This window comes from Lytechinus pictus, chromosome 10 (genome assembly GCF_037042905.1).
Source record: "Lytechinus pictus isolate F3 Inbred chromosome 10, Lp3.0, whole genome shotgun sequence".
In the NCBI taxonomy this organism is placed as follows: domain Eukaryota; kingdom Metazoa; phylum Echinodermata; class Echinoidea; order Temnopleuroida; family Toxopneustidae; genus Lytechinus; species Lytechinus pictus.
Genome location: NC_087254.1, coordinates 9,688,907 through 9,712,326, shown reverse-complemented (window position 1 = coordinate 9,712,326; position 23,420 = coordinate 9,688,907). Strand labels below are relative to the sequence as shown.

Sequence of the window (23,420 nt, the reverse complement as noted above, 5' to 3'; positions counted from 1 at the left end):
ATTAGTTTGCTAATTTCACTTTCTCGCGTATTAAAATACATGGTCGAACTTATTCAGCAGATTGTGTCGGAACAAAACCGTGAAAACAGCTATGAACAATAATCGTGATAGGTCTTGACTGTCATCACCAAAGGCAATGGCATACAGACTCGGGGGGGGGGGGGGTGGCTGGCCCCATCGAATGTTTCTCGACCAAGAGAAAAACGAGAAAAATATCTAGAAAGAAAAGGAAAGGAAAAAGGGCAAAATCCTTTTTTGTCGGTTTTTTGTTTTTGTTTACAACAAATAAAAGAAATTGACTAAAATCAAAGTTTTCCCCCGAGTTTCCTTGTTGCCAGGGTTGAAAGAAAAAACTCTCCATTGATTTTACACTAATAGACACAGACACACAGTACTTACACATCAAAGATCATTAACCCTCATACACACACACACGCACCCACACAGCTTAATACACCCAGAATTTAACAGAGTACAACAGAAAAAGGAGAAACAAAATATATGCGAATTCATTTTACTACCAATACTCTCTTTAGAAAAATAGAAAATACGTACATGTACAACCCTTACATTCCAAAATAAAACATATTATATCAACCAAAGCTTATGCAAATAAAAACATGAAATATTGAAATCTTGATTTGAATAAAAAGAAAAAAAAATCATAAAGCATAACACTGAAAATTTCATTAAAAATTCGGATGTAAAATAAGAAAATTGTGACATTTTTAAGTTGCACTTAATTTCACAAAACAGATATATGCACACATCCTAGGGGCACGTCTTACAAAGAGTTATGATTGATCAGATCAACCTCAAATGTATGGAAATCCATCAGTGTCATTTTTTTCGACAGGATATTTGCGCAATGTCCTTTTTAGGCAAAGAGAAGCACCCTCACTTTTTCTAAAACCAATGAATGTATGAATAAACAGCCACATCTAGAATATATTTTGAATAAACATGCATTTTAGATATTGATGTTGCTGGATTTCCATAGTTGTGTTTGATCAGCGGCCCGTTTCATAAAGGACTTACAACTGTTGTAACTTTGCCATTATGGCAACTACCATGGTAACCATGATTCTGATTGGCTGATGAGAACTGTTACCATGGTAGTTGCCATAATGGCAAAGTTACAACAGTTGTAAGTCCTTTATGAAACAGGCCCCTGATCAATCTCAACTGTATACAAATGAGGGGACTGATGAGGTCACTCACTTTTTGTGTATTAGAATTCAAGATGGTACTATACTGAATAACAAGTTTTCTAGTATATTTCCCTGTTGGATCTTCGTCATATTTCAGTGCTTTGTGCAATATGCTCTAATAATAATAATAATAATAAGCATTTATATAGCGCCATCTATCCAGAAATAATCTATTCCGAGGCACATTGTTATCAATTTAATTATAATCCTGGCTTTAGCTCGAGCTGCCTTTCGGCGCTCAGTGCATTCATGGTATTAATCCTGCTGTGTACCTATTCACCTAACCTGGGTTGAGTGCAGCACAACGTGGATAAATTTCTTGCTGAAGGAAAACATGCCATGGCTGGGATTCGAACCCACGTCCCTCTGATTGGAAGACGAGAGTCGTAACCACTAGACAACGGAGCCCTTGGTTTTATTACTGCACAGGGAAATCATGCACACCAAAATATGCTGTTTTAATGCATCGTTGGAACCATATATAAAACAATAATATATACTCATTTATTAATGTTTAATAAATTTTGAATGTAACAACAGGATAATTAGTCACTTAATTTGTTTAAATAGCTTAAATAGGGAATTTTGATCTTTTGGCTAGATAGTTCTTGTCAATTGCCGCTGTCAGCTTATAAAGGAAAAGGAAATCATGTAAAAAGTATTATTTCCATTAAAGTAACTCACTGAAATAGAAATCGCAGCAAAGGATATGACCACAGAATGTAGAGTAGATTACCATCTGGCCATTTCATGGCATATAACAGGAATTCAGTGCATGAGAAAATATCGACCCATTTTCAAATTCATTGGGAAAAGGGAAACATGTAATGTATAGTTTCCAGTTAATATAAAGATAATTTACTGAAAAAGAAATCCCAGCAAAGGATATGACCAGAGAATGCAGATTATTATTGCCATTTTATGGCATAACAAAATTCAGTGCATGAGTAGATTTATATTTCAGATTTATTCATTGCGCAAGCATTTATCATATTGTAGTGATATGAATTACAGACCTGTGCAAGTTTAACTCTTGCCTTGCATAGAGCCTGAAGTGAATAATACAAAGTTATGTACAATACAGATCAGCCTGTATTGAATGCCTGCACAAGGCAAGGTGTTTAATGAATAGAAAAAATTTGTGGGTTGGTTTTTAGGGTGTGTCCTGAACAGGACCATTGATACATGTATGTATTGAGAGAGTAGACAACATGTACCATGCTATGCAACCTGGCAGTTGACTCTTCATGCTCTTCAACCTTGTACATGTAGTTGGATGTGAACTCGGTTTTTTGTGAAGTCTGAAGACTATTGGAGTTAAAAGCTGAATAAAGTGATTATAAAGTGATTTTCTGATCTCTATACCTGCGTCATTACTTTGTACCCCGTATGTTTCAATATAGCATAAAAGCAGACTTTTAAACATGTTGTTTAGTTGTGTAAGACAACAGGTAATATGTAACTGTAAGTAAAAGCCATAAACATGTATATCTCCCATTGTTATTATTGTCAAACAGTATTGTCTATGGCTATATTATACAAATACACCAGGAAAAAAAGTTATATTGGAAGGACAACGGAGGATGAATAACCCCCTCTGTACTTTTGAAATAAAGGTCTGGAGCTGTTTCATGAAGCTAGCTTTAACTCACTGAGAGTGACTTAAAGAACGACTGGTAATCCTTTCTTGTGGTAAATGATATTCACCATTAAATATTCGATGGTGATTATTTAGCCATAAGAAAGGATCACCAGTTATTCTTAAAGGGGAAGTTCACACTCTATATACCGGTAGATGATAATGTAAAATATTTGTGGAGGTTTGAGGAAAATCTGTTAAAGATTGAGAAAGTTATTTAGAATTTTAACTTTTGGATTGGTAACGTCATAAATGAGTAGCTACCCCATATGTTATGAAATATAAAATGCATGAATTTCATTTTTTAATGGTTCCTGATGACTTATTTTTGTTTTCTCTTCATGATCGGGTGTGAAATGTATATTGATATACAAAAGATACAGTAAAAACCTTTTTCAGTTTTTAGGTTTTCTGCGAAAATGACATTTAATTGATATTTTACCGATTTCTATGTAGGAATGCTGCTCACATATGACGTCACAAATCAAATAATTAAAGTTCTAATAATTTTTTTATTCTTTGATGGATTTTCTTCAAACCTTCGGCAATATTTTTTCTGCTAATTTTATAATAAATTTTTTGTCGAGGTGAACTTCCCCTTTAAACTTACAAACAGTTTTATGAAACACCTATCAGGTATATTTGTTTCATGTCCTATTTTTAATGAGTTAGAATATATCTTAATAATCTAGTCCTTGTTGTTTTATTAAGAGAGATGATATTGTGTCATTAAAATACCCAATACATGAATATTCATTGAAGTTCTAGTGTCACTGAAGTTTGCTTATATCACAGTTTCATGCATTTCTACATGACCAAGCCCGTAGCCAGGGTTCAATCCAGCCCCCTAAATTGTCAAAAAGCAATATAAAATAGGGGAGGATAACAGTTTCTTCGGGTCTTTCAGGGACAAATTGCCAAACTATGTGGACTGATGACCTTTTTTAATTTTTTCTTAATGAAAAAAAAAAAATTTTCAGAGATGAAATACTCCATAATTGAATTAAATTTGAGTTTGCCAAATTTTTCAGACATGGATGAGAAGGAATTGAACTCCCTGATTAAAAATCCTGGTTACTGGACTGATGACTATCGTTGAACTACTTAAGGCACGGGAATACCTAAAAGAGATGAGCTATGCATAAAATCATATGAAGATGCATGACCGAAAAAAATCTTTATTATTATTATTATCATAAATAAGCGCTTTATGTTAATCATTCTTTAACTCTTTGAGCGCTGGACCACGAACCCCTCTGTGCTGAATTCTTTTCAGGGAGGGAAACAATGCATTGTTTGCTTGAGCGTGAAATGCGAAGTTCGCACGGCACCAAGTGTGCATACGTGCGAAGTACGCATGGAAAGGGTTAACAGCCACTTTATGTGTACAGCACAAGCCGGGAACTCCAACTTCCCTGGTACAAGCATGATGGTATTGAAGACATATGAATCATAAAAAAGGGTACACATATTCAAATAAATGGATAAATGAGTGAATGCTATATTTCAGTAAAACTTTGTAAGTACATAAGAATTCAATTCAGCAAGATCCTAATCAATATATAACAATACCCTGCTATCCCAATATACAAAATAAGAGTTATACTCGCGGATGACAAGTTTTTCTAGGAAGTTGGTTCTGTCTTATCTACAATGGCATGTATTCCAAAGTACAGTTTAACTAAGGCCATGTTTAACTCTGCTAAAATGATGGAAAGCCAATAATGTTAACATTCTATGTTTTGTTTGTTCACGGTGCTTTTTCATCATGCTACAACGGTGAAGGAAACCGATTCAATTAATTAAAGGTCCAACTCAGAAAACTGTTGATTTGAATAAATAGAGATAAATCAAACTAGCATAACGCTGAAAATTTCATCAAAATAGGATGTAAAATAAGAAAGTTAAGATATTTTAAAGTTTCACTTATTTTCACAACACAGTTAAATGCACAATTCAGTGACATGCAAATGAGACAGTCGATGATATCCTTTACTCGGTATTTCTTTTGTTTTTTATTGTTTGAATTATACTATATTTCATTTTTTATATATTTGACAGTAAGGACCAACTTGACTGAACCACATAGTATTAAACAGTGCTAAATCCACAGGTTCAGGGGGGAATTAATCGTTGTTTCACTTGTATTGACAATGAGGAGAAAATTAGAATATTTCATATTTGATATATTAAAATACAAAAGAAATAGTGAGTGGATGACATCATCCATCTCCTCATTTTCATACTGAGCAGGATGTGCATGTAACAGTTTTGTGAAATTAAGCAAAATTTTAAAATATCATTAACTTTCATATTTCACAGGCGATTTTGATGAAATTTTCAGTGTTTTGCTTGTTGGATTTTTCTCTTTTTATTCAAATCAACTTTTTGTTGGGGTGGACTTGTCCTTTAACTTGTTCCCAGACAGTTATGAATGACTCGAGTAAAGAGATGAGAGGATAAATCGAACCTGTACTATCAAATGTTTGTGTCGCAATTGGCTATCCATAGTTAAACCACAACTTGAGAACTTCAGAATATGGGCCAATATATGTAAAAATTACTATAAAAGGTCAATTGGCTCTAAACATTCAGGGGAAAGATTAAAATCATACTTTGAGTTACCTTACAACAACAAAATATTGATTACATTTTCTTAACAAACAGAATATACCATAAAGCAAACCATCTCCTGTACTACTGGGTCATTCTCAAAAAAATGTTACAATTCACAAAAAACGTGTCTCGACTATCTTATGGCCACTAGCTTCACAACCCTGAACATTTTCTACAAAAATATTATCAAGAAAATGACAATAATAGACTAGCTCCACAAAGCATATGCGACCAGTGACTAGTAAAGCTCTAATTTTATTACAAAAGCCTTTTATTTTTGCTTTTTGTTAGAATCGACGCTGTCTCGGGTCAGTTTTAGATTTTACTATCATTCTCTTTCCTAAGTAGTCTGTATTTCTTACCTACATTAATGTCTGGTGAGGGCAGCTTGGTGTAAACGTCCGACATACTGCGCTTATCCTAGTATTTGATGATCCCTTTGTGATTAATTTCACTTTTAACTTTGTCCCAAATTCATTTTAACCTCCGTAACGAATACTGCCACAAGTTTTTTCTCCCATTCATACTGAATGATATTATGTGATAATGTGTCTACAAGTAGAGTGATATTCATTAATAAATAATTGATAGGGAATTATCCTATGTGTTTCCTGTATTACACGGAAATAAAGGACTATTCTTAAAAAATAAAAAGTATGACTAAACAGCTTTAACATCCGTAACGCACCATAAGAAAATATGCACTTTGGCAGTTCTGTTAAGGATTCAGTATTATATAGAATAAGAGACACATTTCATAATAAATACAATTTTCAAAGGTATGGCTACTAAATAAGGACCACGTTGGACCATCAAGCATAAAGACATTAACTTCCGTAACGCATTAACTTCCGTAACATTTTTTCTTGAATATGCTACAAATTTGTGCTTTACTGAATCACTCTGGATCATACAGATATAAATCATATAAGGTACCGTCCACCTATTTACCCATAAAAATGATAGCTATTCATCCTTGTCAAATTATTATTACACACCTTATTTTCAACATCACCGAAAAGAGGGAAAATTGCCAGCAAAAAACAATTTCCCGAGAATTATATATGATATTTAATGCTTTTAGAATTTTAAATAATTCATACTACAAATTTTGAATATTGGCATCTTCTTTAGAACTTAAGATTTCTAATTTCCTTTGCTATATAAAGTGCATTAACCTCCGTAACAATTACTGTTACGGAAGTTAAAACACTTCTTTGCTGTACTTTGCTAAGATTGATAGCACGATTCTAGTTCCAGAACAGGTGGCATGGCTTTGTCTAATGCTGTAGTCGGCAGAAATGGTGTAGAGAAAGGGAAAAATGAGAAACAAATAAGCTTTCATGGACAAGGAAAGAGACAGAAAAACTGTTTGCAATGACTCATGAGGAGGGTTAATGTATCACCGATCAAAAATGTGAGCGCAAAGCGCGAGCTAAAACTTGTGTAGTCTAACCTGAAAACTTGAAATTCTAGCATTTTTTTGTAAAAATGATCAGGATGTTATCTGAATAAACTATTAATGCGAGTACAAAGTGTTAGCTGATTTTTTTTTCGTATTCTGACTGAAAGCTTGACATTCTAAACACTCTTTGTACCAATCACAAGGATGGGTATCTTAATTGATGCGACTGTAAATTTTTCATATTTTGATATGAAAACAATCATTTTTGGACGTTGTAATTTGAGAACAAGATATATATCCAATAAACAATTATTGCAAAGGTAAAACGCGCGCTTTTTGAGGTTTAGTCCCCAAAATGGGACATTCTACTAATTACTTTTTGTAATCATAAAAAGGATGGGTGTCTTGCTAAGGAAATGATGCGCAGTGAGTGCGAAGCGCGAGCTGAAAATATGTGTCATTCCAATATGAAAACCAGACATCTTAAGCACGCTTTCAAATAAAGAGGATATAAATTGAATAAAAAATAATTTCATGCAATACAATACAAAAAAAACAAGTGGGGATTACATGTATGTACACCATCAATCAACTCTTTTAATATTCATGAAGATATGCATAGACTATATTGTTTCACTAAAATAATGCAAATCTTTAAAATGGCATAACTTCGTTATTTCTTGTTCAATTTTGATCATATTTGCAGTATTTTGTTTATCTGCTTATTATCTGTTCGAGATCATATTTTTCAGCCTGGATGACCCCTTTAATGTGCATGAAAAGCGCTTGAATAATCGATATAGGCCTACTGACATGAAAACATGGAAAGGGGTATTTCAAACACTCACGCTTTGTTGGAATTTATAAATGAAATACGTATTTCGATAATCAAACATTTTAGCTATTCATCATTTTTTTTTAAATCACAAATAGGATGCGTAATTGCGTATCTCGATAAAACAAACTAATGAAAAAAAATCGCGATTAGATCATATAGATTCCATTAATAATTTATGTATTTGTGAATTTGTAGCCTCTTGTTTCATTCACCTTACTTTTTTATTATTCATTTCCCCATGTCCTTTTTAAAAAAAAATTTCCCCTATTTTTCTATCTTTTTTTACTATTGGCAAGCGGCGGGAGTCCTCGTAACCAAGAGAACTCGTCCTGGTTACGGGACTGCGATTGTTACATTTTGTTTATTGCCAGAAACTTTAAAGATGAACTGTAATTCTGTGGCCCGGTTATTCGGTTTTCTCATTCCAACTTTGAACAAGAACGACAATAAAATTACAGTTTCCGTTTCCTGTTTATGTTTTTCACATTTTTTTTTTGGGGGGGTGGCAAATTAAACTATGCGTTCCACATTTATCTTTATTTATTAAAAAAAGGTTATACGAATACCTAAATATGGAATTTCCTAAGCTAACAAATAAATACTGCAATTTGTAACTTAATTTAACTTCCGTAACGAAGATTGACAAGGGTAAATGCCACTCGAGGATTTGATGGTAAAGTATCTTGGGATTCCCAGAATTGGTCATGCATTGCTTAGGATCTTGCTTAGGATTACTTAGGACCAGAAACTTGTAAGATGAACTACAATTCTGTGGCCCGGTTATTCGGTTTTCTCATTCCAACTGTGAACAAGAACGACAACAAAAATGACAGTTGTCCGTTTCCTGTTGTGTTTTTATTTTTTATTTTTATTTTTTTTTTGGGGGGGGAGGGAAATTAAGCAATGCGTTCCACATTCATCTTCAATAAACTAAAAGAAAAATGTTATACCAATACCTTAATATGGATTTTCCTAAGCTAACAGAATAAGTAGTGCAATTTGTAACTTGATTTTAACTTCCGTAACGAAGGTTGACAAGGTTAAATGCCATCGAGAGGATTTAATGGTAAACTATATTTTGATTCCCAGCATTGGTCATGCGTTGCTTAGGATCTCAGGTTATGGATGAAAGTTATTTTAAGGTTGCCTCATTCAAATTATGAACATTAAACTAAACGAAAGATGAGCAATGATTTTTATGGTACTTTTTGTTAAATGTTATTTGGTAAAATCCTGCTTCTGAAAAAGAATATTGAATATTTTTGCTATCTTGCAAACATTTTTGCTTCAGTAAATAAAACTGTTGATACCACACTGAAACTAAATGGTGTGCATTTCTATTTCAATCATTTCAAAAGTGATTTAATTGAGTAACATAAGTGAACAATGCTAACGATTTAACCTCCGTAACGTTGACATACAGTGCTTGAGTTAATCCGGTCAGTACTTCAAATTGACGCAACAGCGACATGCCCCTTTTCTGTTGCCACTTTCTCATACATGGTACTTTCACAATATGTATTTTTCAACCCATTTTCTAGACTTCATTTTTACGATTTTTCCTCCCATCAATTGTAGCATTTTTCTGAGAATGACCCTACTACCTAAATACAAAATTAATTGAGTTATTGTACATAAAAAATAGGAAACAAAAATATTTCAGAACAGGAATAACCATCGTTTCTGGGGATTTCCTCAACAATTTCTGACATTTCACCATAATCCCCATTCACTGACGGTAGTTCGTTAGTGTGAGCTCACATGTGTTATCATGTCGCCCAATTCAGGCGATTAGTACTGTCTAGACTTCAATATTTAAAAAAAAATCTAATTTACAGTCTAAGGATTTAGAAAGTACCTAAATAATGTCTTGAATATCTAAAGAATCGAGACATATGAAAAAAAAGAGATTAAAAGGTTTGGAAATAGTACGTTACCGATGTTTACTTGTCTTGGTCTCGAGAATCATCCCCCAAAATGACAGAAAAAATATGAAGTATTTACCAACGGAGAGGGCGTCAACAATTTACAAATATGATATCGATATTGCTTTCGATATCATATGATCTGCTCCATATGCGAGCAAAACCTGATTACTGATTTTCTTTAGTTTTGATTTGTTTTTTATTACATTGGAATTACATTCAGCTAATTTTAAGATTATCTGGGAGCATCTAACGCAAATGAATTTTTGTTTATCCTTAATCCGGGCTCATTTCAATTCCTAATGATTTGATTGCATCTGCAGTCGTAAAATCTCTGTGTTTCTTTTTTGCATTTAAAGATTTTCTTTTAGAATAATCATTCAAATCACAGTCACAATTGCAACACCAGTAGTCAGCCATAATTACTAAAAGAAATTAATGAATCAAATAACAAAATTACCCCCAGCAATCAGATTAACAATTGAATTATCACCAGCACCAGCAAGGCAATATACGAATACGATAATACAATACGATACACTACACGAAGACAAACGATACTAATTATAATCGCGATGTATCGAGACCTTAAAAAGTTTAATAAGGATAATGACGTCATTCAAGATGGAAACTTGCAAGAAAAACCATCAGCTTAGGTGAAAATGTCTTAGATGAAAGATTTCTCAATCATCCAGATTTTTTTTCAATAACTCAATTACTTAAGTTATTTATACATGTATTTCCCTGACAATGGAAACCATGAAACTGTAAATTTCGCTTAAAAACAGTTTTAAATCGCGACGTTAGTTCAGTATACCACTGTCTATACGTACGGGCCAACAACTCTACAGTCTATGTATTGGTGAGCGGAGCCAACGTTTTTCAGCGGAACAACCAAAATACAGAGACCGAAGCTTTTGGTCTATGATTAATAAAAAAATATAACCCCCAAGATTTTAATGAAAAAACATCATAATGAATAAAATTTATTACTTTTGTTACAAAAGTGATATTTTATTTTATTTTTTTTGCAGACTGCAAGCATAGACATTCCATTTTTACTTCCAAATTTCAATAAAAGCATAATATAGGCTGAATACAATGTGGACAGTGGGCAAGTTACAGCAAATAAACCAATTAGGTATAATACGTACCTATATAATCAATATTATATTCATGCCAAGCTACTAAACAAATAGTCTTGTCTGCAGGCTTTATGATATAGATTATTAAAGAACTGAAAGGGGTATTTCAGTTGAGCGTTTCATGAAAGGACCTGTTGGATTTTATCTAATAGTTACCATAATAACAGTGGTTTTTGCCGATCAAAATCAGGAAAAGTGTCACATCCGACAGCTTGGACAAAAATATTGATGAAACAGTCCCAGGTCAACGATTATACGATTGAATGTATAGAGTAGAACAACAAGCAAAACACTAAAAAAAATAGGGTTTCATCAATTGCCCAACTGGAACTGAGCGATCTCTGCACAAAGCCTATGGGAATTACAGAATTAAGCGGTCAACAGGTTACGGCCAATGGCCTTCATCTGCCCATTCACAAATTGTAAATACGAAAAATTACTTATAAGGTACAGAAACATAAACATTACTACAGTGGGGGATGTTACCTTGCCATATGCCAAGCATGACTTAGATGATGTTCTTCAGCTTCAACACCCAGGCCCACTTACATGGAGTTGTAGAGGGATTCAGGAATGGAAGCATTATGTCCATCCCATGCAGCTTGGGTCCTATTTGCCATTTGAGCGCTTGAGGATACCCTAACAAGGTGACTTCGGTGTTGGTCTTGGCATAAGGGCCGTCGAGGTACACCGTGTTGTTTGCCGGCCATTTCAGTAGGAAAGCATAGACATTATCTGCTCTCTTGGTAGTGGTGTACCTGTAAAGAAAAGATATCATTTTTTTTTAAATATAAAGCAAATAATCACCATTGGCTAGTAATGTCATTGGCATACCTGCCAAGTTTTGCCATTAAATAAGATTATTCCTATTTGGGAAGAAAGGAAAATTGCCATTTTAACCTGTATGTTCCTATATTTCAGTAGTATTTGAAATATATGCCTCCATGTATGTAGGCAGAACCTGGACTAGATTGGCTCAGAAAAGAAAGTCATGGTTCAGGATCATGAAGATGGCTTCATGGGTGAGGGAAATTTAAGAATGTTCCAATTTCTTGCAAGAGAGACATACTTTAAGGTACATGTATATGATGACCCACTGTGACATTCGACCTTGTGACCCCATAATCTAATCACATTATCTTCACTCCCAAATTTATATATAGGATTAGTACTACCCACCAGTGTAAATTGGGAATATCAGAGTTTCAATGGCACAAGAACGTGTTCTCGTTGGTGACACGACATTTGCTCCGCCATTCGTAGGTCATAAATAACATAACAAACAGATTTTCAGGTCGAGGACCATTCCTGAGAACCAACAAGCTTTCTCACCAGACATCAGGATTCACTGTGTCGTTCTGCAACCTCCATGGAACAGAGGAATAGATGCCCTCGCCGTTGACCTTTAACCACGACCCCATCTGACGAAGACGCTCCTCAAAGATAGGCACGATGCGCCCATCGTGGGTCGGCCCGATGTTGAGGAGAAGGTTGCCCCCACAGCTATAATTGAAAAGGCAGAAGATACAGAGGCTTTTATATTCATATAGCCCACTGCACAATACACAAACAGTCTGGCACGTATCCTGGGACTCGCATTTAATTTGAACTCTAAAGTTGTGGCGAGCCAATCGTGACACAAAAATCTGAACAGTACAGGTTCCAACGATCAGCTCTACTGTTAATGGAACAATCAAATTTTGCTAATTTCCAGACATTACTGCTCGAATTCACAAAAGCGGTTTTGAAAACCCACAGTTGAACCCATGATTTATGCAGATTTCCTGTATGAATTAAGCTTAATTTACTGTGTATTGGGCGCATGTATAAAAAAGTCCAATGCTGATGCGCGCTTTTGTCAGTGCGCCAAATTGACGACTGTTACCATGGTTAGATATTTTATTCATGAGTCCATTGTTTGAAGAGTGGACTCATGAATAAAATAGCGTATTTAACCATGGTAACGGGCCTCAATTTAGCGCACTGTGACAAAAGCGCGCATCAGCATTGGACATTTTTTAATATATAAACGGAAAATGGGTTCAACCGATGGTATAAAAAACCACCTTTGTGAATTCGGGCCTATATGAATGAATGGAATCTTTATATCCAAGTTTCAAACTAACTGTAATAATTCTTACACCAAAATTTTGGATAATTGCAAGGCTTTATTTAAGACTAACGGCCAAATTGCTACGATGTCATTACGACAAGATATTGAATTCACTTTTATTCTAATACTTATTCTAATAAGGAAGGTAGCATAGTAACAGATTTAAACATACGCATTTGTACAATGATTTAAAACTTTGCATAGTGAGATGTTCCATGTCTCAATATTCACATTAAATATAATGAAGGGTAATTCCAAAATCAGGTTGCAGACTGATCACAAGGTCTATGGTGGCCTTCAAAAAGAGCACCCTAAAATAATAAATCTTCTAACATACCTGACTGTTCTGACAAGCTTTGTGATCAGCCCATGAATGTCGAAGATGTCTTTCAGCGGAGTTGTTCGTACGTATCCCCATGATTTTGTGTCCACTGTCATGCAATTCTCCCACTTGTGGTTTTGCAGTTTCCCTAAAATGAAAGAAAATCAATTTGTTTATATTTAAAATGTGAAATGCTTGAAGCAACTGGTACACATATAGCAGGATGACTGAAAAAAAAAACTTTTGAGGAAATTGATTTATTGAAGAAAGTTGTGCTGAATTGAAGAACAATTTTTTTTTAAATGTAGCTATAAAGGATAACTTGCATTGAAATGTAACAGTAAAAAAAAGAGAAATGAATTAGAAAAATTTTGAGAAAAAGATTAAGGAAAAAAGAAGATTTGCGTTTAATATATTTTTCTATTCTTTCATTTTTTGGTAACTTGATGCCTTTTGATATATTTTGTGTATAACAATCTATGTAATAAATATTTATTTCGTTTCCACATTTTTTGCTCAAAGTAACAACTTATATTTTCTCCCAATGGGAGCCTAATTTTCTACAAGCTCTGCTTTTTATTTAGGCTCCTCACTTTTTTTTACATTTTGCAGTGTACCTTGTGTTAAATACTTATGTTAGATGGTTAATTTGATAATTGATACACTATGTTTACGAATATGTTTGTTATGTATATTGTGTAATTTATTTCAAAAGTGGAATAAATAAATACAATCCAATACAAGATAATGAAAAAAATTGATATTTGTTCAACACACCGAAATGATATATGGTCTTTACTTTACATAACCATAAAATTCAGCCTTTTTTCTTCATTTTGATACCAAAAACATGTATGATATGATCAGTTCTTGCATAGATGATCTTGAAGAATTTTGAAGTCAAAGTCAAAATCAAGTTGTGCATAAAAAATGAAAAATGGGCAGAGATTTATCAAGGATGCAATGACTTTGTGTTAGAAAGGGATGGTTCATTAGCATATCCTTTGTATTCTTTGTTAAGTTTCTTTCACTAGATTCTAAATGAGGATGGGTGCAGATTCGCAGGTCACTTTCTGTGCAAATCGGTTCTGACATGCCTCACTATTTATTGTTTTTACTCTGCAATGTGTGAACAATTCGTTGAATATTTCATCCCAAATCGAAGATGGGATTTCATTCTTACTGTTTTTGTTAAATCTATGACCTAGAAATACTCAATGATTGTGATATCTGGCTCAAAAGACAGGATTCCTTTTTTGTAGGATGCACTGTATATAAAATAATATAAATATATAATATGTTTGAACAATTCATTTAGTATTCTGTCCCAAATAGAGGTTGAGATTTCATTCTTACCGATTTTTTTAAATTTAATATCTAGACATACTTAATGATTGTGATATCTAGCTCTAAAGATAAGTTTCCTTTTTTGTGAGATGCACTGTACATTATACAAATATACCAGGCTTTGAGTAAGAGCAGGAATTATTTTCGGAGGTTGGACTGGCATTACTGTTAGTAATTTGGCCAGTAATAATTCCCTCTATACTTTCGAAATAAAGGCCTGGTATATTTGTTTAATAAGATAAAACAATAGTCTGTCTACTTTTGTACACGTTGTTCATCTTTTCTTAATCTGAACTTAAATAGATAATGCGCTGCGCAGACTGATCTACTTTTCCCGAAACCACGAGCTCAGCCAAACAAGGATTTGTGCCTGCGTCGTCCCTTCGCGGGACTTGCCAGGTGGAGTCAACTCGCTGACCGGTGCGTCCGACAGATTGCATGATCTGTGACGTCAGTGATGGAATAGTCGACTATTCCATCATTGACGTCACGGAATAGCACATTTTCTTCGGAGAGCGTTTCATTTTCAACATCATCGCAAACTAGTGAGAATATGTTTGGTCACATGATGCTATTTAAACCAATCCGCATACAGGATTTGATTTATGTAGGATATAAAAAGAAATATAAATGAAACTGCTTATAAGACTCACCAGGATCGTATCTGTCACTACAGGTATAGTATCCGCCATGTTTGCATGAACAACCAAGATACCAACGGTCATTCACAACGACGGTATCCTTAACAGGACTTAACAAAGAGAAAATGAAAAAAAAAATGAATATATACATGTGTGGTTAAATTTTTTATTGATTTCTATTGCCCATCATTGACTTTTTTATTATTACCTCATTAAAAGTAGACAGTATAGTATAGTAAATAAAAAAATATAATTGCATTGAAGAATAATAAGTTTTCTAGCACGAATGGTAAAAATCCTAATTCACTTCACTCTCACCCATTACCTTTTTTATTACCTCACAAGAAATATTAACTGCATTTTATTGTGTTTAGATCATGTATAGCATCATTCAAGGAAATTACTTTAATTGAAAAAGAAGCCCAATTCAAATAGACTGTAAGTAAATAAGTATATAAATATGTGATGCATAAAAGCCAAATTAAAAATTCTAAATCTCTATGCAAATAAGGAAAGAGTGAATGATATCTCCAAGAATAATAATAAAAATCAAAACTTATTCATCATTTGCAATCCCTGCCTTTTCTACCCCTTCCCCTTTACTTAAGGAACTGATACATTATTGCTATTTGACTTATCACAAAAAAATATTTAAAAAATAAAGGATTCTTCACTTATTTTTGAACTGTCAAAAAACAAAGGATGCCAACATTAAAGTAATGCATAAATAAGCCTGAAAACAATGTTATGAGACAAAATGGTCATAGACGAACTGGTGATTAGACGAAGTGATTGTTGGACCAAATGGTTATTTAATAGACGAAAAGTTGATGGATAGAATGGCATTGGACCACATAAAGGTAGACGATGTGACGAGTTGGCAGTAGACGAATTGGCAATTTACCAGTCTGACTACCATTTGGTCAATACTTATTTGGTCTAATTGTCATTTAGTCTATTGCCCACAGGGTGTAATGTCCACTCCACCTACTTAATATTTTGCACTTTAACAAATAAAACTTTGGTTCATAAACAGTTCAACTTATTATATAGACATAGTGGTGTTAGACCAAGTTGATTGGGCTGTATGGGATGAGAAAAAAAAATTAAAGTAGAAAGGGAAGGTAGAAAGCTATAGTTTCATTTCCTCTTTCCCTGCTCTCACGGAATTCCAGCTCATTATGAACGTGCATACCAAACTTTCAGACTCGGCGATATATCGTGTTATTGGCGATATTTGGCTGGCGATAATCCACTAACATTTAAATCAAATATCGATCAGAACTTGTCAGCCATCTCTAATTATACAAACCTTTCATTGTAGAGCCATGCCAAGAATTCTGTGCTGTTCCAGTAGGAATCTGGACCAATACCTCCGTCTGACCAGACCACCTCAGGGTGATAGCTATTCACAATATCCATCAGTTGCGGCATTGCAACTTGCTGAACAAAAAAAAAATGACGGGATAAATTTAGGGGCTCGTATTCTGAAGTGGGGTTTAATTTAAACTTTGGTTTAAAATTGCGGTGTAACTATGGATAGTAAATTGTGACACAAATCTCTAAAGATACAGATGTAATTTATTAGCTCAATTGACATTCAAATTATTTAGAACTATCTGTAAGTCGTAAGTAAATAAAACAGTTTTCTTCATCATTAAAGTATGATGAATGAGCACAATAAACATTGTACACGTCACACATACAACATAAACAAATTTTTGACAATTTTGGCTTCCCATATTTTCAGCAAAGTTAGACCATAGCCCAAGTTAAACCAGACTTCAGGATACAGGCCACTGAGTGTCTTGCATATACAGGTGATTCCAGGTGATTCCGCCTAATGTCAAATCTAATGGGACCGTAGAAATCTGTCCAGGCCAAAAACGACTTAGAAAATGAAGATAAATATATAGGCCCTATTCTGGTCTGAAATAGTGCTTCCAGTTTAACCCTATCCAGGCCGGGATATTTTGGGAGTTCATATGGCCGGGGGGGGGGGGCCTCCCAGGCCCCCCCTTGAGATCTCGGCCGTCGACCGCGCGATCGCGCTGAAAATTGGCACGCAGGTTGTCTGGGATATTATCTACAAAATTGTATAGTAATTTATTTCATGCAAAATTTTATTAAGTAATTATGATAATTTATGCATAATTAGTATGCGAAATCATACTTTTTCTCTAACTCCATAAATAAAACTCCAAATTTTCTAATTTTTGGCATAGAAACTCTTTGTGGTGTTCTCAGCAAGATAACATGAAAAAAATTGTGATATCAGATCAATTTCTTATGTATTATATTGTTTTTTGCAATTTCTTATGTATTTCTTTGTTTTTTGGACCTTTTGTTTTTCATTGCTTTTTCAATGAAATTCATTAGGGACTCTTCTAAGATCATAAACAGCATAAAATACATACATTTAGACCAGCAAAACTAAAAATAATCATACATTAATGATTTTTGGTTGAAACACAATTTACATTGACTTTGTACACGAAATCACGTTTTTGAGCAATTTTTGGTCTGACATGCACTTACGTAACGTTGCGTAATTTCGAACCGCGTACCCGGATGACGCAAAATTGGTCTCAAAAGTTGCGCAAGACTTGAAAGTAAAAAGTCAGTGAGCAGCGCGGTCAAACAATTTTGCGCGGCGGAAATATCGCGCGACTCGTTGAGGGGGGCCTCGGAGGCCCCCCCGGCCTAGATAGGGTTAATAGACAGTGAATTGATATTCAATTATGAAGGATTTACCATAACAGAATAATCAAATTAAATTAATAATAATAACAATATTTATAATAATAATATCATCATCATTATTATCATCATCATTATTATTAGTATTAGTAGTATTGTTATTATCATCATCAGTGGCGTAACTACGGGGGGGGGGGGCATGGGGGGGCACGTGCCCCCCCAATCGGCTGGCCAAAAAAAAAAAAAACGGGGAAAAGGAGAAAGAGGGAGAAAGGGAGAGAAACGTAGTGGGGAAAGAAGACATTATTGTTAATTACAATGTTATATTATGTTATAATTATGTTATATTACATTAAATTTTTTTTATAACTTTATGAAACATAATTTGCGCAGGGCCTATGTCTTCATTGTTCCTGGTGCTCGCATTGTATGTTTAACAAGATATATAATCCTGTTGTACTAAAACCTCCCAATTTCAAGTCAATATACACCAAATATATTTCCTCGCACTTTGAATTATTATTGTTTATGTAGTGACATATGCTTCTATTTTATGACTACTTAAATTAAAGTGATTGCCCCATTTTAAGGTCTTAATTATAAACCATTTCCTGTCCGTGCTTACGTTCGCATTCGTGGATAGGTAAGATATGTCTGTTCTTCATGAATTCCCAAAATCAGTCGTTAAAATGTCCCTTTTTCTGATCTGAATATCAAAAATGTTCAGCTTGCGCTTCGCGCTCGCATCATTTGGTTAGTGAGATGCGTGATAATCATGATTACAATGACTACAAAAAGTGCTTCATGTGTCATTTACATGTAATTCTAACAAGATTAGCATGCGCTTGGCACTCGCATTAGATGACTATGGTGAGATATGTACTCTTAATGGATTCCTTAAAAAAATAGTCCTTATATCCCTGTTTTGGGTCAATGATATGCAAAAATTTAAGCTTGCGCTTCGCGCTCGCATATTTTTGTTAGTGAAATACGTATGATCTTCGTGAATTCCTACAAACAAGCCTTAAAATGTCCCTCTTCAGGTCTGAATTTCCTAAATTTTCAGCTCGCGCTTTGCGCTCGCAATATTTGATTAGTGAGATGCGTATGTTAACCATGATTACAATGATTACAAAAAGTGCTTCATGTGTTTAGATGTTATTCTAACAAAATCAGCAAGAGATTGACACTCACAATAGATGACTATGGTGAGATATGTATACTCTTAATGGATTCCTAAAATATAGTCCTTAAAATGTCCCTGTTTGGGGTCAATATATACAAAAATTTCAGCTCGCGCTTCGCGCTCGCATGGTTTGTTTAGCGAGACAGGTATGTATTATGATTACAAAAATAATTGCTTATGTCCTTTTTAGGTCTGAATTTCAAAAAATTTCAGCTCGCGCTTCGCGCTCGCATTTTGTGACCAGTGAGATACATATCCGTTTAATGACACTGTCCTAAAAAGGTCTCTATTATGTCAGTATACCTGGAAACTGAGCGCACTTCGCGTGCTCTTTAAGTGACTCAAAATTTTTGCTGGTGCCCCCCCCCAATGCCGTGACCCACGGTACGCCACTGATCATCATTATGATTAGCATAATAATTGTTGTTAGACAAACCTGTTAACAAATCGAGACAACCCATGAGCTGCCTGTTTGATGTTGTTCTTAACAAACCAATTCAATTCAATTCAAATACAAAGCAGTAGAACCACAAAGCCACTCAGAAAAACAACCTTTATCCACATAAAAATTACATATTGACAATGTAACCATTATAGACTGGTGTAAACTCACATCTCGGTACAATCTTGTCTTGAAGCCATTTGCTTTGTCCTGCAAATAAAGCGGGTGGAACCATTCAAAGAGCGAGAAGTACAAGCCGAAATGAATCTTGGTTTTATTCCGCACAGCTGCTGCCAATTCACCTGCAAACATCAAAATTATTTAATGTTAGTTCTCCGGGTCAATCGGTACAAACGTTTAAGGTGAAACATTAGGAAATAAAAAAAAACTGAAGCTTTTAAACCCTAAAAAACAAATTAGAGAACTCAATTTCTCTGACAGATTACAACAAAAGAGTAGCGCAGTTCCAAAACTATTACAAATTACAACAAATTATAACTGACTGAAATGAGATGTAATGCCAAACAGGCTCTCACGCATAATTTATACATTTTTCAGTAACAAATGAACTTAATCTTACAAAAATATTTGATCTTTTTATCAGCTCATTATGTTCTGAACGTTTCAAGATTTTGTAATAATGACTATTCAAAAAACTCCTGTGACGTCATCATTGCTTTACAACCAATTTTTTTCCAAAATCAGGAAAATAGTTTTTGAGGGTCCTTTCTACAGCTTTTATTCACAGATCGTAGGGTGAATTGTAGTTTAGAAGGTTAAAAATACAATCCTGAAAATACATAGAATAATACATACAGTGAAACAATGTTGCAGATTTAGGCAGTGGGTTGTAAAAAGTAGTCTATGAAAATGAAATTATTTTTTTGTCTGCATCTTACCAACCAGGTCCCTTTTAGGACCAAGATCCATTGCATTCCAGTTCCAAGAAACATTCGAAGGCCAGTTTGTGAAACCCTCATGATGCTTGCTTGTCAAGACAACATAACTGTGGAAATAAATTGGATGGCAGAAAATGAGTTTAAGAACAAGAGTTAGATATGTATCTTATATACTCATGAGGAAGGGGGAGGGGTGGCTCATACTGTCATTATAAGGTGGAAACCATGATCCCCCTCCTCCTCTCTTTCACTCCCTTCTTCTTCTTCTTTTTTGTATTGCTGTTCGTATTTTTTTTTTCCTCTTCTCCTTCCTGCTTTCATTAAATCTTCCTTGTTTTCATCTTCTCCCTTGTGGTATTCTACTTTTACTATTATTTTCATCCTTATCATCACCATCATCACCACCACCATCATTATCATAATGATAATCATCACAGCAAAAACCATCATCATCATCATCATAATGATAATCATCATGACAAAAACCATTATCATCATCATCATCATCATCACCATCACCACCATTATTCATCATCATCATAATCATCATCATCATCAAATTCATAATTATCACCATCATAATCATCATCATCATCGGATTCATAATTATCACCATCATCATCACCACTACCACCATCATCATCATCATCACCATCACCATCATTTATACCATCATCATCATCACTACCATCACCAACACCATTATCATCACCATCTTCTTAAATAAGTTTCCCTACTTGGCTCCAGATGCTTCCAGGATGTCGGCCCAAGTGTTGGGGTTGAAGAACTCTGCTGTGAACATAGATCCAAAGTCGGGATATGTGAAACCTGGCCGAAAGTTCTGTTTCATGAAGTTCACAACTTCTGGGAAGGGAGGAGATCCTTGCCATCGGTCCCAAAACCACTCACTGAAGAAACTTGGAACAGAGTAAACACCCCAGTGCATAAAGATTCCAAACTTGGCATCATCATACCTGTAAAAGGAATTAGTTATAACATTTTTAAGAAAAAAAATAGTACATGCATATCAATGTCTTGACCATCAAGAAATTGCAATATTTGCAGCATTTTTAAGAAAGAAAAAATTGCAGAAAAAATGAATTGTTTTGTATGTTTTGTTTTGTTTGGGGGTTAGTTTGTTTGCTTGTTTTTTGTTTTTTTGCTGCTGCTTTCTATGTATGTTGACTTGGCATTAAAATTTCCATCAGCTCCACGTACTGATCACATCATGTTTCCTATAAATTCACACAATGATAGGATGGGGGAAAGTCTGTCATTTCAGTATACATCAGTCTAAATGTTACAATACCAAAATTTACAATACTTCAGTATAGGAATAAATGCATGTATACTTTTAAATAATCAATTATATATTTAGCTTCGTATGAGTTAGGCAGGAATGATATGAGAAAGGAAACTTAATTATTTAGGGTACTCTGAGATGGAACTCATAAGATGATACTCACTGAAGGTCATTTTGAAAGTCCATGGACATGATGGATGAGCATACATGTCCACCTGGAAATGACAGTACCCACACCCCCCCCCCCCACACCACCCCCAAACGGAAACAAACTCACCAAGAAGGGAGAGGTCTCGAGTCAATAGAATCCCAGTTTGGCTGATACTGACAGGAACATAGAAGGGGAAGTGTCAGACATGTTAGGATAAGAAGAAACCCCATCTTCTCTGGGCTGTTCCTGCTATATACTGATCTATTCTAATCCTGACCTTGATTAGCTTCTGTAACAATAGTGTTCTTCCTTGTTCCTGTATTACATCAAGAAAAATCACAAAGATCATTACCAAGACTGTATTCTTATCAGGGTGGGATATATCTAACTATTAAGAGAGAATCATTAATGGACCAATAATATTATACATAGAATGCCACCCTTCTAGTTATCTTGCCTCTAATTCTGTTTCTTATTCCTCACTTCTAATTCATAAAAAACAATTAAACAAGAAACTTTCCTCAAATCATAATTGGAAAAAATAAAGTAGTGGTATGTAGCCCCCCCCCCCCCATTTACTTTGTAATCAGCATGTCCACAACATGTTCAATCATATCTCTCTTTCTTCTCAATATTCTGCTTTTAATTAGGAATCAGCTCCCCTGATGTGTATTATTCTTGGGCTTAGCTTGGCCTCTGTTCACCTGTCAATTACCTCGCCTTGATCATCGTCTCAAGATAATTTAGTATTCAGTCACATTCATGTTCTTCTCCACTCTTCATGTGCTTTGGCTAGCTTCTGCTTATTATTATTTATTAATCATTATAATTCATGGCATGCATCATTGTGATTTCAATTTCATAAGACCCCCACCCTTCTTTCATCCTCCAGTCATGCCAGTCTAAGCCGGCTTTAACTTGAGCCTTGGCTTTAAACTAGTCTAAGTTTGGCTCTGCCTTCTAGGTTGAGTGAGCAGAGCACAGAACTGTCAATGACTTAAGTTAAATAATGTCACGTCTCACGACTTGTGACGTGTGTGTAGAATAGACAGTGTCTGTCACTGTAAGTGTCACACAGAACTTTGATTGAATAAATGGTTACTATTATTATTATTAATATTATGTGGGTTATTCCCTTGATTTCTAACTTAGACTAGAAAAGGGATAATAAGCTTGAGTTGAGGACGAACTTGACAGTTGACTTGAATTGAGAAGTTGAGTGTATTGTCATGATTGTCATCCGACTATTGTCTTGATATAAAATTAAAAAAATTTAAAATGATACAAAATGGAAAATGCAACTCAATCTGACATCGTCTGTCAAATTAAATGTTTCAACAGTACAGTAGGATATCGCAGACATGGTCGAGTCAACTTTCTTCAACTTTGCCATAATAATTAACACTGTGATTGTCGGCGTCAACGGAAAGACAAGACAAAACAAACTTACCACGGCCACGACAGTTGAGTTTGATAGAGTCAACACAAGATGAATCTCTGCATGGCCATGGTCATGTGATTTTAAAAATTAGTATTA

General features: G+C 34.6%; 1 protein-coding gene across 2 annotated transcripts; it reads right to left on the bottom strand.

Annotated features, from left to right (window-relative positions):
- Nucleotides 1-498: 498 nt before the first annotated feature.
- LOC129269078 (alpha-L-fucosidase-like) lies at nt 499-23,400 on the bottom strand. Of its 2 annotated transcripts, none has more exons than XM_064105297.1 (11): nt 23,334-23,400; nt 22,010-22,199; nt 21,167-21,403; nt 20,430-20,536; nt 19,702-19,832; nt 16,515-16,645; nt 15,215-15,312; nt 13,230-13,362; nt 12,112-12,282; nt 11,266-11,537; nt 499-1,632 (listed from the first exon to the last, which is right to left on the bottom strand). In XM_064105297.1, the coding sequence occupies exons 2-10, from the start codon at nt 22,111-22,113 to the stop codon at nt 11,288-11,290; spliced, it is 1,362 nt and encodes a 453-aa protein (XP_063961367.1). In that variant the 5' UTR covers nt 22,114-22,199; nt 23,334-23,400; the 3' UTR covers nt 499-1,632; nt 11,266-11,287. The 2 variants fall into 2 exon arrangements, with proteins under 2 accessions (XP_063961367.1, XP_063961368.1); XM_064105298.1 differs by lacking the exon at nt 499-1,632 and adding an exon at nt 4,874-6,752 and having other exon boundaries at nt 23,334-23,386.
- Between the last annotated feature and the right edge of the window lie 20 nt (nt 23,401-23,420).